The sequence below is a fragment of the Eptatretus burgeri genome, chromosome 8 (assembly GCF_056783735.1).
Source record: "Eptatretus burgeri isolate ZD-2024b chromosome 8, Ebu_testis_v1, whole genome shotgun sequence".
Classification (NCBI taxonomy): Eukaryota; Metazoa; Chordata; class Myxini; order Myxiniformes; family Myxinidae; genus Eptatretus; species Eptatretus burgeri.
Window position 1 is genome coordinate 92,631,569 of NC_140968.1, and position 15,951 is coordinate 92,647,519.

A 15,951-nucleotide genomic window follows, 5' to 3' on the forward strand; every position below is an offset into this window, starting at 1 on the left:
AGCCTCATTGCCCCATAAGCCTAGATGATCTGGACCTCAAACCAGAACAGTGCCAATCAACATAAAGATAGGGAACCAACACCTATTAAATCAAATCAGGTGACCTGCATGCAGTCTATTGTGACCCAATAGCCTTGAAGGATCACAGATAATAAATTACCTCACTAGTTAGTGGGAATTCTATGATCTCCTCCAAAGTCAAAACAATGGCAAAGCATTCCAATGAAGAAAATTTGACAATCTAAGAAGATAGCAGAAGCAGATTTCCCAGAACCGGTCACTCTAGAGCAGGGGTTCCCAAGCTGTGGTCCGCGTACCACAGGTGGTACATTTGGACTTTCTCGGTGGTACGCGGCAGCGTGCTTTTTTATTTTTTATTTTTAAACGCAGTTGTTATTTTACTTCTCTCTCATGCAGCTTGTGCACAATAATTAAATTTATATCGAAAGTGGCTGTACACTGACAGCTGTTTGTTATCGGCCATTGTGCACAAGTCTTATTATTAGTTTTGTCTCTACACGCCACACTGTCATCATTGCTTATTGCCAGGCTTATTGTTACCGTTATCGTTCACCAGCATCATGTCAATGTGAAAATATTCGGAGAGTTATCTCAAGTTAGGCTTCACTTCCATCCAAAAAGGTGAATTAGAAGCTCCACAGTGTGGGATTTGTGGAAAAGTTCTTGGCAATCAATCTATGAAGCCAAGTCTATTGAAGCACCATTTTGATTCTGTTCAGCCTGAACACAGCGCCAAGGACCATGATTTTTTTTTTTCATGCCATGAAAAGAGCACGCTTCGACGGCAGCGGCAGTTTTCAACAGCAGTCCACGGCAGCCGTAAAGGCATCCTACTTAGTTGCACTGCGAATTGCAGAACAGAAAAAAACCTCACACCGTCGGTGAAAGCCTCATCCTTCCCGCCACAAAGCATATCGTCCGTCTCATGCTGGGAGAACAAAGCGCCAAGAAGCTCAATTCTCTTTCCTTGTCAAACAACACAGTTCAGAGGCGCATTGAAGAAATGTCAACCAATGTTCGTGACCAGGTGGTGGCCGAAATCAAGGCATCTCCATGCGGATTTTCTATGCAATTGGATGAGTCAACTGACGTGACAAATTGTGCCCAACTGTTAGCGTTCATTCGGTACGTGCATAAAGCCAAGTTCAAGGATGAAATACTATTTTGCCGCTCGCTTAAAACCACAACGAAAGCAAAGGACATTTTCGAAGAGGTGTCTTCCATCTTTGATCAAGTTGGGCTGTCATGGGTTGATCTGAAAGGCTGTACTACAGATGGTGCTCCAGCTATGTTGGGGTGCAGATCAGGTTTCCAAACGCTTGTGAAGGCAGTTGCCCCTGAAGTGCGCGGCCGACACTGTACGATCCACCGCCACGCACTCGCAGCCAAGGCGCTCCCCAAGCCATTGACTGACGTTCTCTCAACCATGATCAAAATTGTGAACCATGTGAAATCCCAGGCTCTCAATTCGCGACTTTAAGAAACTTTGCGAGGATTTCGACTCTGACCATAAAGTTCTCTTATTCCACACTGAGGTGAGATGGTTATCCCGTGGAAATATGGCGGAGCGCGTGTTTGAACTGCGAGCTGAGCTTCGTGAATTCTTCGAAAACGATGGAAAACCAAAGACTGTCGAACGACCCCGACTGGGCATTGCACCTGGCTTATTTGGTCGACATTTTCTCTCAGTTAAACGCCCTGAACAAGTCTCTTCAGGGGACTGGCGCGACTATCATTGACTTCATAGACAAGGTCAAGGGATTTCAGGAAAAATTCCGTCTGTTGAAGACGAATGTCGAAGCGGGAGTGGTGGTCATGTTTTCTTGCACGGCCGATATTCTTCAGAAGCGTGAAAAAATCCCCCAAGGGAGTTCATACAACTGGTAAAAGATCACCTCGCTTATTTGGATGAGGATTTAAATTCCTATTTTCCGGATCTCAAGGAACTGGATCTGAAAATGATTTGCAACCCATTTCGCATGAATGCATTGGATTTGCCACCTGTAACAGGACTGCAGGAAAGCTTGATTGATCTCCAGAACGACTCCACAGCCCGAGATCAGTTTGACGCGATGAATCTTGCGGACTTCTGGTGTGGAATGTTGGGGTCTTACCCGAAGCTAGCTGCCCCGGCTGTTCATTCACTCATAGTATTCCCATCTACATGGCTGTGTGAAGCTGGGTTCTCGTCAGTCGTTATTCTAAAAACAAAACAAAGATCCCTACTGGATGTTAAACATGATGTTCGGTGCGCTTTATCCAAAACAAAGCCTGACATTGACCTGCTTGTGAGCAAGAAGCAGGCTCAACCATCCCATTGACTGGACATTTTACACAATCAAATAGGTACTTACTGTATCATACTTTTGTTCAGATCAGATTGCTCAATGTCATAGTTGTGAATTGTTAGTATTGTTTAACTCCCCATTGTCATATCTGTATCGCAAATAAACACTATTTTAGGTGAATTTTGGTACAGTGGTACTCGGTGGGACCACGAACATGTGAAATGGTACCCAGTAAAAAAAAAAAATGTTGGGAACCCCTGCTCTAGAGTTTGAGCATTCTGTACAAATGGTTTTGAATCTACACAGAGTATCCATACATTGTCGGACCCTGCTATGTGTGGGGGATACCTTCCTCGAAAATGCTGCGAATTCTGAATCCGCAAATGCCGGGACATTGTTTCAATGGAAAAAGGGGGGATAGGTTCCGGGCAGTTCGTGATTCATGAGAGAAAATCAAAAATCCCATGAAAAACCACAAACATGCCCGCTAAAAACAGCGAAAACACGAAGAAACCACAAAATAAACCAGAAAAAACAACAATGAATATGTGAAGCACATAGCCCTGAATGTCAAAGAAGATCACATTTTATAAACCGCGAATACAAGGAACCCATAAATATTGAATCCGCGAATAGCAGGGTCTGACAATACTGCATTGCATAATGTCTTCTTGTAAATCGACCATGCTCACTGCAGCCATCTTTCATAACTCCAGAAGGTTAAAGGATGACAAGTGGAGAATCCAGGGCAAAACAGCAAGCTCAAAAGGACGTGTCAGGATGCGGTGGAAGTTCATCGAATTATTCAGCTTTCCTTATGCAGGACACAGCAAAAGGAGATGGTGTGTTCTTCTTCCTGTGAGTCCCCTCGTCCTGACATGATGCAAAGACATCTTCATCTGGATCCATTCCGACTCATCCCACCTTGGTTAAAATTGAAAATACCAGAGTCGTTTAAACTTCAAGTGGACTAACAAACGAAGGCAACTCTGCGGTCTGAATGATTTTGGTTTGGCGATAATCAGTGAAATAGCTTTACTTGATAAGCCATCCAAAACAATCAAATAATAAAGTCTTGTCCTGTACAAACCATCACATCGGAGTAAAAACTGGGGAAGGAGGAGGGCAGGTGAAAGGGTTTCTTTTTTAACTTTTATTTATTTATTTTTTTTCCAATTTCAAGTCTTGGGTTTTACAATTTCATGCGTCCAAGTTTTCCAGCTTCATGGTCGGCATTCGCTCTTGTTTTTATTTTTATTTTTTTTTCCAGTTAGTTTGATTTTCATGACCTTGTGTATTTGAATGTATTCACTTGGTCTATGATTCATCTGAAAAATCCAAATATTTAAAGCATACAAGGCCTTTGTACATATTTCGATTGGAATATTGCTTATGCCTTTAGGCTGGTGACCCACCATCCATCTCTCTTGGAATCTGTGGAATCTAGCACTGAAAACATTAACAGCATCTCCCACGACGAGGCCGAAACACAAGCACGATCACACAAATCACTTCGAGAACAGATTGTTGGTCGGTGTGTTTTTTTTTAAACTGATTCTTATCTGGTTTAGCCATCTGATCCTGTCCAGCGCTCGCAGGACACGCCCATTCTTCCAGTATACTTTGAATATGGTGGGTAATTCCAAAAATCCAGACTCACTGCACACCTGTACTCCTTTGTCCTGTTTGTGCAAATGCTTACCAGAAATGGTTCAATCCCATTCCACCGTCCAGGCAACAAAAGCAGGTGGTGCACCATCATCTGATCTCATGTCTTCCCTCATCCCTACCAGTACCTACAATATTTTCCATCCTTATTAACCCCACCATAACTCAAACCCCTTACTTGCACGTTAGTTTCCTCCCCCAACACCCTGCCCTTTGCCCGTTTTCCTTGTTCCTTCATCTTCCTAAACTTGTCCGAATTAAACATACCCCTGTATACTTGGTACAGGGGTCACAAATGTCAAAAGGCGCTATGGTATGGTGATGATCCAGAATATCCAGACTACGATTTCCTCGTCACGCAGTTGTCGGTCTTGAGACTGCAATACTTCATCACCAACAAACCGAAGACTTTGAAATAAATCGTGGATTATCAAATGACTTGACAGTTGGTTGTTTTTCACGTCTGAGGTGGTGTCACTGGTCGCGTTCATCTCCGTTGTATCTGCCACAAAAGCAACAAGCGAGCAGTCATTCCAAGCACTCCCGACGTGTGAAGACCGGTTTATCTTCGGTCTATCACAACACGTGTTCAGTTTTTTTTGGAGTGACTAATTTTCTCAGTGGCTTTGCTCTTGGACTCGTTATCACAACATGCAATAGGGTCGTACCACTATCGGAAGCCTCCCACGATGCAGCGGTAGTTTTATGATCAATATATGTGAACATCCTTCAGACGAAACACGAGTCACGAAACTTGCACATCCAACACTATACTTGCATATTATCATATCTCCTAGACGTGTCGTCGTGATGTGATGTCACGCGACTAAAGGCTATTCCAGACCACCTTGCTCCCTCCACTATCAAGTTAAAAACAACTTCGTACTCCAATGTTTTACATCTATTTTGTCAGGAGGCAAAACGGTTCAGTTGATAATGTGCTCATATTAAGCCGGCTAGCCTGGGTTTGGTCCAAAATAGTGTTTTACTTCGGAAAACTAAAAACGAATGTCTCCGTGCGATGCTCGCAAGAAGCGCTGCCTCTCGAAACAAGCTGCCCTTCAGACAGCGACGAGGGGTCCAGGTCTGTTTCGTTAGCAAGCAGCTTGCTATCGCTTTCCAAGCCAGTCGTTCCATATCAACCGCTTTGCAAGAAGCTCGCTGAGCCACTTGGCAAATGGATCAAGCGATTAAGAGAGGTTCTTTGTAATGTTAGCAAAAATGGCCGCCATAGTCGGATTCAAAACGATGCTACAACCAATGAAATGTTCAGAGGTATACCCCTGTTATGTATAATCAAAATCTATACTGTACAAGGAGCCGTGTCTGTCTGTTTGCTGTGCTATAACTTTAAAACGGATTAACGGATTGCGATGAAACCAATGACGGTGGATTGAGGGAACTCCCAGGAAGGTTTGACACAAGGCAAGAAAAAAAAAGACAAAGGTAAGGAAGGTTTGTGGCTGGGCACACCTGGCGGAACTGCAAACGCCATCTTGCGATGCTGGTTATCCCCACACAGAGGGCAGGAACTCCCAGGAATCCTTTTTTGTTCTCACCCAATAGATTAGCCATCACAGCTACGCCGAGGAAACGGAATGCTCAAATTGGAAGGGGTGCTCGAGATGTGAGGAATTGGAGAGCACGCAGAGACGAGGAGACCGCAGAGCACCGCTCTCAACGAGTTGATCAAGATCGGCAGTGTCAGGCATCTAAAAAAGCCATTTTGAATTACAACTCTCCCCATCCTCGCCATCTCTACACCACTTAATTTTATTTTTTTTCCCATTAACAAGAACCGTTTTATTTTTAGATCCTCATGGAGGATCTCCAAGTCTTACTCATGTTGTTGTTCTTCATCCTCTTCTTGTGGACTTTTTTGTTTCACAGCCTACAGTTTTCATCGAAACTTCTCGAAACTTGGCACATATATGTAAAAATACCCTGCGCAGACAGTAACCATCTCCGATTTTGAAAATTCCTCCAAGAAAAAAAAGTTATGATGTCAAAATATCTCCGCTAATGGAAATCGCCTAAAATATTATCTCCGAAACTCGGCAAGCTTTTTGAATTCTGTTTGCGGGAATCGAACAGGGCATTAGCAGAGATGAATTAACGCAGAAATGATACATCACTATTACATCATATCAATTTTTATGACGTCATTCCTATTTTTTGACATTTTTTGTTTCACAACGCAGTTTTCATCAGATCTTCGTGAAACTTGCCATGTATATGCAGAAAGCCCACGCGCAGGCAGTAACCATCTCCGATTTTGGAAATTTTTCCTAGAAAAAAAAAGTTGACGTCATAATATCGCTGCTAATGGAAATCGCCTGCACCATGATCTCTGAAACTAGGCAAGCTGTTTGAATTTTGTTTGCGGGAATCAAGCCGGGCATGAGCACAGATAATTTATCGCAAACCTGATTCATCACAATGACGTCATATTCGTTTTTATGACGTCATGGTTAAGAGGACTAGGATCTTGGCTCATTTGAGCTTGTTTTTTGAGCAATTACGCAAATATTGCCATTCCAATAAGCTAAGTGATGGATCTTATATGCTAATATTATTGAAACGTGCATTTTATACTTTGTTACTCGACTTTTCATCCAAATTCTTCAACATCTACGAACATACAAACATGCAACCCCCCCCCGACCCCCACAAATGCACAATGGTAGTTCATAGATAAGCTTGGCAGGGGGCTCCTCCTTCAGACTCCCCATTTATTTTTCTTTCCCCCTTCCTCGTACTCTGGAGCCGCTGCGAACACGAGTAAAACTGAAAACGACAGCCTCTGTTCGAGTACCACGACATCATCGTTTCCATGGAGACTGCCGTGTTCTTAAACGGCGCCGAGCACTCCGTTCCCTCGGAGTGCTTGTTTGAGCGCTTTCAATCAAGCAAGCCGCTTGGCAAGCCGCTTGCTAAAGGAACACGCCGCTGGAGCGTCGTGTGTACATTTGTGAGTTGCACCAATAAAAGTACCGGCCGTTGCGTGCCGGTATCCGTACTGTGTGCATTTTCTGTTGAGTCCGAGGGTCGTTACCATAGTTACGAAATCGTGTCCGGACTTGGGATACGGCACAAGCACGATGGTCCAAAAAGGCCTTCACACCACCTTAATTAAACGCCGTTAAAAAGACTCGTCAACTTATTCCATCAGTAGTATCCGCCGCTCTTGGTGTATCCATCGAATCCCGGCTTACCATGGCTCCCGCAATCGCATGGACGAGATTGTCGGAGAACAAAAACGAAATCTTCCGCTCCATGGCGAGGAACCTGTCCAACGACCACGCCCACAACGGAAACCACGCCCACAACGGAAACCACGCCCATTTATTCAAGCTTCGCTTTCTCGCACTGATGATGCGCGAGAGCCACACGCACCAACAAGCAGCAATATACTCTTAGGGTGTAACTAAACGGGCGTTTTAAAAATGAATGCAGTAATAATAAATTGTAATTACACTCACTACTGCCAACTATACGACATGGAGGACATGCACTGTACAAATTTAGAAAGTGACGACGCTCTGTAATTCTTCGCCCGTCCTCTCGGGGGAACTGTTGCACCGTACTCGTGACCTCGAACGCGATTCATACCTTGAGAACGAACTTTGAGAGGGAGAGAGAGGAGTGAACTGAGAACACAGTCAACAAATGATTACAAAATAAGAGACTCGGTTCGTGTGTTTACACGGAGAAAGGTCGTTTATAATTTAAAAAAAAAAACGTTTCATTATTAGGTGATACAATGGAAGTGTACAATACACATAATGCATACAATAGACATGTAAAACATTTTTTTAAAAAAATCAATGCAATATATAAATAAGTAATTATATGGTGGTGACGTCGGTTTTTCCGTACAGGTACAGGTACTTTAGTGGGGCAACTTCGCATAACAATTGTGCATTTTGCGAGGAAAGCACCAAATTTGGCAGACGAGTAGACGATCATATTATGAACAGATTTGGATATTGGGCCATCTCAAATTCAGCCGCTGATGGCTGTGGCAGCCATTTTCCACTGCCATCAAAAATTTGAGATGGCCCAATATCCAAATCTGTTCATAATATGATCGTCTACTCGTGTGCCAAATTTGGTGCTTTCCTCGCAAAATGCACAATTGTTATGCTATATTTAGCTAAGTTTCCCCACTACAGGTATTACATATATATATATATATATATATATATATATATATATATATATATATATATATATATATATATATATATATATATATATACAACACTGTTTTTGTAAAAAGCGATTTAATATAGAAGTGTAACAAAAATTTGGCAAACAGTAATCACCATGGAATACACATACGTCATAGAGTACATTTCATATCAAGATAAAGTGTGAACAAGTGATTGAGAAATAATTATAAAACGTAATTATCATTTTCCCTGCGGAATGATCGACTCTGCACGAAACATCTCACTTCACCTGGCTTGTTCATCCTATCCAATGGATCGTATCCACTCCCTCTCCCACCCGAAACATCTCACTTCACCTGGCTTGTTCTTCATATCTAATTTGTTCCCAACCCCTCTCCCACTCCTTTTCCTCCTCCTCTGTTTCCAAGAAGCATATTTTCCCAATGAATTCTCCACTCTTAAACCAGTTTATATTAGAGATGTTCAAAGTGCTGTTTCATCCATAGTTCCTGGGTCAGCCAATATTGCTTTCCTCCTCTCTACAGCATCCAGGATCTTCCTGCGAGGCCCAAGTGGAAGTCTGATACTCTTCAAGTCATCATCAGTGCAAAGGAGTAAAGAGCCCAGGTCCATGTGCTCACGCCGAAATGCCGTGGCAAACTCCGAGAGTTGCAAAGAAGCTAAGAAGCTTTCGAGTGGACTGGTGTCTGAATAATTGTCATCTAAAGTCAATTCTTCCTCTTCATTGTCCCAAGTGGCAGCTTCCACGACCCGCTCTTGAAGACTTCCTGCACTGCCGAGGCTATCAGCACTTCTGGGAAATGGTTTCTCTGCAACACCTGCCTTTATGGGAACCTCACCTGCTGGTGGGACAAATGGACCACCAGGGGAATAGCTCCGGCGAAAGACCATCGTACCAAGACCAGGACGATTAAACAGTGAGTCATGGCTCGAGTCATGACTAGCTTCAGAACTGGCCGATGCCACACCTGACTCAGTTGCGACGTCTGATCCACCTCCATCTCCAAACATGTCACGTACATGTCTGCGTCCCAAATCTTTGGGCATCGGTGCCGTCCCCCCACCTGGTCGCATGAACATCACCTCACTGCTCAACCGGAGACCCGAGAGTGAGCGGACGCTCTTGCGTCCATCCTCATAGATCTTGAACTGTTCATCCAGCTCGTGTTTCTTGCGATCAGCACGCCGTTGGATCTTAGCTTTTCCCCTAGTAAGTGCGATTCCTCGTGAAATCACTGGAGATGGCGTGATATAAGTAGGACCAGCACAACTACCTGCTCGACTGAATGTGCTACAAGAAAAACTCGAAAGGCTGAGCGTGTCTGTCGAGACAGAAGCAGCCCCGTGGCGGTGTCTCCGCTCCATTTTTTCACGATGCTTCCTTTGTAATTTGGCGCATGCCTTGATCCGTTTCTCAGCTTCACGGATGGCGCGATCTTTCAGTTTGGCCACTAGTTTGGGATTGAGGCTCGTTTGCTTGGCCGCAATGGAATCAAGGTATCGAACACAGTCCATGTGGCTTTTCACAGCGGCCATGTCGAGCGGTGTGTGGTAGTCATTATCCAAGCACCAGGTGTTTGCTCCAAAAGACACCAAGAATGTGAGGCAGTGCATATGGCCATTCGCTGCTGCCAGATGAAGTGGTGTGTTTCCCCAGATATCACACTTGTCTGGGTCACCCCTGCATACAATACACACACACACACACACACACTTTAATATTGCTGTTCTACATTGAAAGTAGAAATGCATTCTGTCACGTGGTGATACTCATTCACATCCATTGGGTTGATTTGGGTTTGTTTTCAACCAATAGGATTTTGTTGGCCCAACAAGGAAAGATGATGGAGAAATCCTAACGGTTTGCGGATTTATTTTCCATCATCAAGACCTTTGGTTGTAGTGAAAGAACATAAGAGTAAGTAGTATCATACTGACTAATTTGCCCACTGTGACATTTTGCTGTGCCAGGTAATAATTGCTTTGAGGACAATAGGATTGAAAATCTGCACTGTTCAATCCGGAGCGTGGGGGCTGACGGGAACGGAACACCATGATCACAATCCACCTGTGAAGTTGTAGTTTCTGTGAAGGAGGAAGAGTACAATATTTCTCCTGATGTCATATTGTGACGGTTCTGAGAAGCAAGACCCCAAGGCAATGGCTCAAAAAATATAACGGTTCCCGAGTTAGTTATTTTGTTATTACTTGTGTCAGAAAGGGCCCTTCCCTTATGTCCAATGGGTTTTATCGGTGAACATGCATTGTGAGGGATTAAGTGGGGTTTTTCCCATTCTTCCTCATTTTCTTCCCTGCACACGAAACACTCTCACCCAATCAAGCACACGCTGCACACAGCTAATTTGCATACACGCGCCAAAACCCGGTTTGAATTGCGCACCAGAATCAAACTACCGCGGTACTTTAACCTCCACTACATTCTTCCTACAAACGCTGCAACGATCACATGACATGAAGATGTTTACTTTTCACTCCATATTATGAGAACATTATACAAGCTCGCGATACACATCCTCCATTGCTCTGCAACCACAACACCTCAAACACAATACGAACCACCATGCCACCTCAACCACAGCTCACCCTCCATGTCTTCTACCGCCTCGACTACAATCACCACACAATCATAGCAGACACCTGCCACCACCTTCGGAGCAGTGGAAGCAATGTGCCGGTGGCAGGCACTTCAGATGTCGACAACACGAAGTGTAAACATGTGCTAATCACCCATTAACACCCAGTGGAAAGCCCTGACTGCTCCGCTTGCTTGTAATGCCAATTAAGTTTCCAACACATGTTTGTGTTCGGAAAGCGCAGCCAAAAACACCAGCTCCATGTTGATTCCAGTGTTCCGCTGCATGGGTCATCTGGAAGGTAATGCCTGCAGTCTCGTGACTGTGAATTCGTTTGGGTATGCCGAAACTGGAGGAATCGGATGTGCACCAAGGGGCACGCCACAAATCCAGGTCACCATGTTTCGTGACTCTCCCGATGTGCACCAAAGCCCCGCCCCCTGTTAAGCAGCTATTTAAGCAATGAATTCCAGATGTGCAAGATAATTTTTGGTTTTGTCAGCGGTACACAGCAAAAGGTGGGTCAGACCTGGTAGCGTGGGGCTGGAGTGGTGGGACGGAGCTTGCAGGACGGAGCGCTGGGCAAGTGAGCGATTCAAGAGCCAATAGGGTGCATTCATTAAGGCCAGGCCAATTAATATCTTACACATTATGGTAAGCTGACCCTTCACACGTTCTGTCTCTCTTCTAATCAAATGCTTTGGATGTGAAATGAGTTCAGCGAGGGCAAGTCCCAACAAACTGTTCTTTTCAGAGAAACCTCACTGACACACACCTCTTTCCAGTTTCCTCCTTGCACCTCACCCACACCTCACCTATACCCCCACTCACACCTCTTCAATACACACTTTGGACACCAACCAGTATTCCTCCTCTTTACCCCTCCCTCAGTGAATGGGCAGCATGGGCTCATCAGCCCCGCTCGGTGAGTCGTGGAGCTCGCAGTCATCTCGCACTGCTAGTATTTTTTTGCTTGATCTACCCTTCCATGAAACTACCCTGATGGCACTTGCATTGTTCCTGTAAGTAACAGTGTCTAAGGTAGTTAATGTCAGTGTTGTTCTGACCAGTGTTTCTTTGCTTGTATAAATCCATCCATCCATCCATCGGGACCATAATCTGTGCAGAGCGTTGATGCTGCCGAAGCAGTCTCCTTTGCCAATGGGCACAATCCTGGACGGGTCACCACTCTGACACAGGACACCAGTAAGCTGGCACTCATTTTGCCAACCTCAGAAGGATGACAGGCAGAGTCAACCCCACCTGGTATTAATTCAATAGCCAAGTGGGATTTGAACTCAGGATCCTCAGATCCCAAGCCACCCACCCTAACCAATAAGCCAACGCCATGCATGCTTGTATAAATGTGTTACCGTATGTCTTTTGCCGCACCGCACAAATATTTTATGTCCATGCTATATGTATAATATTTGTAAATAAACCCCTTGGCTTCACTGTACCACATACTTTCCCTCATGCTTTTTTTTCTCAATAAACTCTTTGTCAATGCAATTCAACTATCTTGTAACGTCCTTTCCTTCATTTGTTCAGCATAGTCCACACGTTTGTTATCTGGGAAGTTTTACCCCACCGATGGGTTCTACAAGGTAGCCGCTACATACTTGGCAGCTCCGCTCAGCATCACTTGATTAAATAAATAAGGCAAGTGTCTATCGAGGGTACGAACCCTCCTTGATACTGTCAATCTGCAGGAAAGGTAACGTCGAGTAGGGATAACACTGCCAGGATTGGTGGTACCAATCGGCGTTCATGGTTAACTAGCAACCAGCCAGACCGCAGAGTTATCTGTGGCTGGTGGCCTCAGGACCGGGTGTTCGAGAGGAACTCGAGTGCTTCCCCTCGTGGTGAACCTCAAACTCAGGCCCAAAACAATATCTACTAACATTTGGTAAATGTTCATGCACGGTCTGAGCTTTGTTGACCAAAGCTTCCGATAGAAATTTAACGAGAGAGTTCAGAGAAAACCTTAATCTGCACAGTCTTGAGAAACAAGGACATGGGTGAAGTCTGTGAGCAGCTCCTCAGGTTAACCTGAAGTGGACCTTCGGGTGGGCGCCTGAAATGTCTTCACTCTAAAGGCCCGGTCACACCTTGACGTTTTAGCCAACGTATGCCGATTTTTAAATTTTTTTTCTAAAAGGCTGGCACACGTTGAATACGTTATGGGTAAGTTTTGATAACATTGAGAGCACGCTGAAAAACACTGCCATACATCGTACGCTGGCTTTAAACGTTGTACTTTTTGGTTGTCCTCAAATTTTTTCATGCTTGAAATTTCACGACGTATGCCGGCGTATGACTCACACGTTCCACTACGCTGGCCACAAGTTGTATGCACGGTCTGCGATCGTTGACAGACGTCAACACATGCTACTTGTAAGTTAATCATGAGTTGAGACACGCCGAGGTAATGTTTAGCGTACCCGAAACTTATTTCTAACCTATGATTAACGTGTTGTTGGCACGTTACGCGATCGTTGCCACACATCGACAGACGTTACTTTTAAGTTACTCATAGGCTGAAAGACGTCGGTATAATGGATCGTCCTTGCGTCAGCGTCCACGGCCAAGGCCAGGACACTTATTTGCAGCATTCTTCAAACTTTTCTTCGGCATGACGAGGATGTTCACACTTCGATGTCTAGCTTGGCTATGATTCCAATTGTCCATCGGCAGCGTCTATTTAAAATAGTCGAGTTTGAGCGTTTTAACACGTTCAGAAGAAACGCTTCAAATTTGCAAACCCCAGCGTCAAAAAACAAAGGCGAGTGACAGCAATTTAAATCGTTCATTGTAAACAATGAAAATAGTTGAGTGGTACCGTTTAAAAGTCGTTGAGTGTAAAAAAAATCCAATTGTTGAGCGCAAGCGTCTACTTTCAATAGTGGAGATGCAGCCATTTAAATCGTTGAGTTTATCATTTAAATCGTTAAATCGTTAAACGCAAGGACGATCCATCATAACCCACACCCTCCCCCTCACACTCACCTACTACTGCCAACATGAACAAACTACTACTAATACTAATACTAATACTAATACTAATACTAATACTAATACTGATACTGTTACTGTTACTGTTACTGCTGACATGGACATAGACTCAAAAAGGACTCGAAAACACTGTTGGGTTCCCCTTTTATGAGCAGCATTTTTATATACCAATTCCCAAAACCACTGGGAACACGTCTTTATATGGCAGTTGTAAGTTAGAAACACGTTCATTTATTTTTTTTTTTGTCGACCGGAAGATGTCATTGGAATACGTCTACATACGTCGATGTGTGTTGGGACTACGAAAAGAATTGGTTCAAAGCACGTCAAACATAAGTTAGAAATAAGTTTCACGTAAAAAAGACATTACCGCGACGTGTTTCGACTTATGAGTAGCTTATAAGTAGCCTTTGTGGACGTGTGTAAGCGTCCACATATCGTGTGTAAAACTTATCCCCATCGCATGCGGAACGTGTGTCATACGCCGAGTACGTCGTAAAATTTTGAACATGTTTAAAATTTATTGACGAACTCTACTTACTACGACGTATGATAGCGTACTTTAGCATTGTACTCACGTATACCAAACTTACTCATACCGTATTTGACGTGCCCCAACGTTTTAGACACATTTTTCTTAGGTCGGCATACGCTGGCAAGATCGCCAAGGTGTGACCGCGATGTTGACACTTCCATTTCTACGGCAGTTATGATTCGAATCGTTGTGCGTCAGCCTTTTAATAGGCTACGTCACGACATCGTCGGCGATGCGTGCAACGCGCTATGCCTAAGTTAGACTATCGTTGGGCATCGGTTGTGTCGGCCGACAACAGGTTCAGCATTCGTTGGTATAAGTTATCTATAACACAACGAAACGTTCTGTGTCCGTTACCAATGCGTTATACATAAGACCAAGTCGCTATGAATACGTCCGAATCTTTAAAAAAAAAACATCAAAAGTTCAAGGTAAGCCAGTGTTTTAGATACATTTTAATACGTTGCCATCGCTGGCTAAAACGTCAAGGTGTGACCGGGCCTTAATAGAGGATGATCACCTGTCCCTGCTCTCATCTGTGTTTCAGCGTTTGAACATCAATATTGCGGCACTTTCTGAGGCTCGTAGACCAAATAGTGAGGAGATCATGGCAGGTGGTTACACCGACTACTGATATGGTCGTTCTGATGGTTACCATGTCCTATGAGTTGCTGTAGCTATGTCCACAACAATTGTCTGTTGTGGCTGATGAAGTCGGCTGTGAAGCCGGTGAAACGTTGCCTGAGACTGGGTCTGCTCTCGCTTTTTTTGCTCAAATTAGCAGAGTCGATGTAGTTTTTTTACTTTGGTTAGAAACGTCTTGTTCTTAAAAATAAAAAAGTATATACATATATATATATATATATATATATATATATATATATATATATATATATATATATATATATATATATATATATATATATATATGTGTGTACTTATAACTCCAACTCTAAAATGACTGCAGGCCCACAATAACGCAAAATAAAAATGTAATTGTTCATTGACGCAGCTCTGCCACACACCTGTAAAGTTGATGATATAAAACTTTGTAAATTCATTGATAAATACCATAGCGATGCATATTGACCATGCATTGAAAATTATTTGTTTTAAAAAGTTATTCAAAATCGAAGATAACAATTTGTTACATTTAAGTTTTACAAATTTAAATGAAATATTACCAATCAATTATTAAAAAAAAATACAATAATCAATTATAAATATAATACAGTGACCCTGGGGTGAAGTCCATATTTGCTGAAAACTTGAACAGAGCCTGCACAGCGATGAGACTGGGTGGTCTGGTGTAGCCAACAACACTGATCACTTTCAAATGAAATATTCAACATCCTTGCTTCGGTCACTCCATTCGTCACTCTCTTTCATCCCATGGCAAACACTCTCCATGCCGAGGCATTTGCATTCTTCATTTAGCAATATATTTATACTCGGCCTTAAAAAAACCATAAAAAGAGCCAAAGATGAATCACTTTGTCATTGTACGGTAAATGTTAACAACTGAGTAACTGGAAATCTGTCCGTATAAATGTTTTATTAATCCATTCACTGTCTGTCGTGTCTGCTTCAATTACCGCCAGACAAGTTCAAATAGTGCAATAAAGTATCAACTT

The 15,951-nt window shown here is 43.4% G+C and overlaps 2 protein-coding genes across 4 annotated transcripts in view; both read right to left on the reverse strand.

Moving 5' to 3' along the window:
- The window catches only part of SLC25A17 (solute carrier family 25 member 17), a 41,697-nt gene extending 34,390 nt beyond the window's left edge, over positions 1-7,307 (reverse strand). For both annotated transcript variants that reach the window (XM_085893008.1, XM_085893009.1), the window contains exon 1: positions 7,193-7,307. In XM_085893008.1, the coding sequence (XP_085749134.1) occupies positions 7,193-7,255 (63 nt within the window). In that variant the 5' untranslated portion in view covers positions 7,256-7,307. The remainder of the gene's footprint in view (positions 1-7,192) is intronic.
- Positions 7,308-8,250: 943 nt separating this feature from the next.
- Positions 8,251-15,951, reverse strand: part of USH1G (USH1 protein network component sans) — a 37,263-nt gene continuing 29,562 nt past the window's right edge. For both annotated transcript variants that reach the window (XM_085890513.1, XM_085890514.1), the window contains exon 2: positions 8,251-9,854. In XM_085890513.1, the coding sequence (XP_085746639.1) occupies positions 8,636-9,854 (1,219 nt within the window). In that variant the 3' untranslated portion in view covers positions 8,251-8,635. The remainder of the gene's footprint in view (positions 9,855-15,951) is intronic.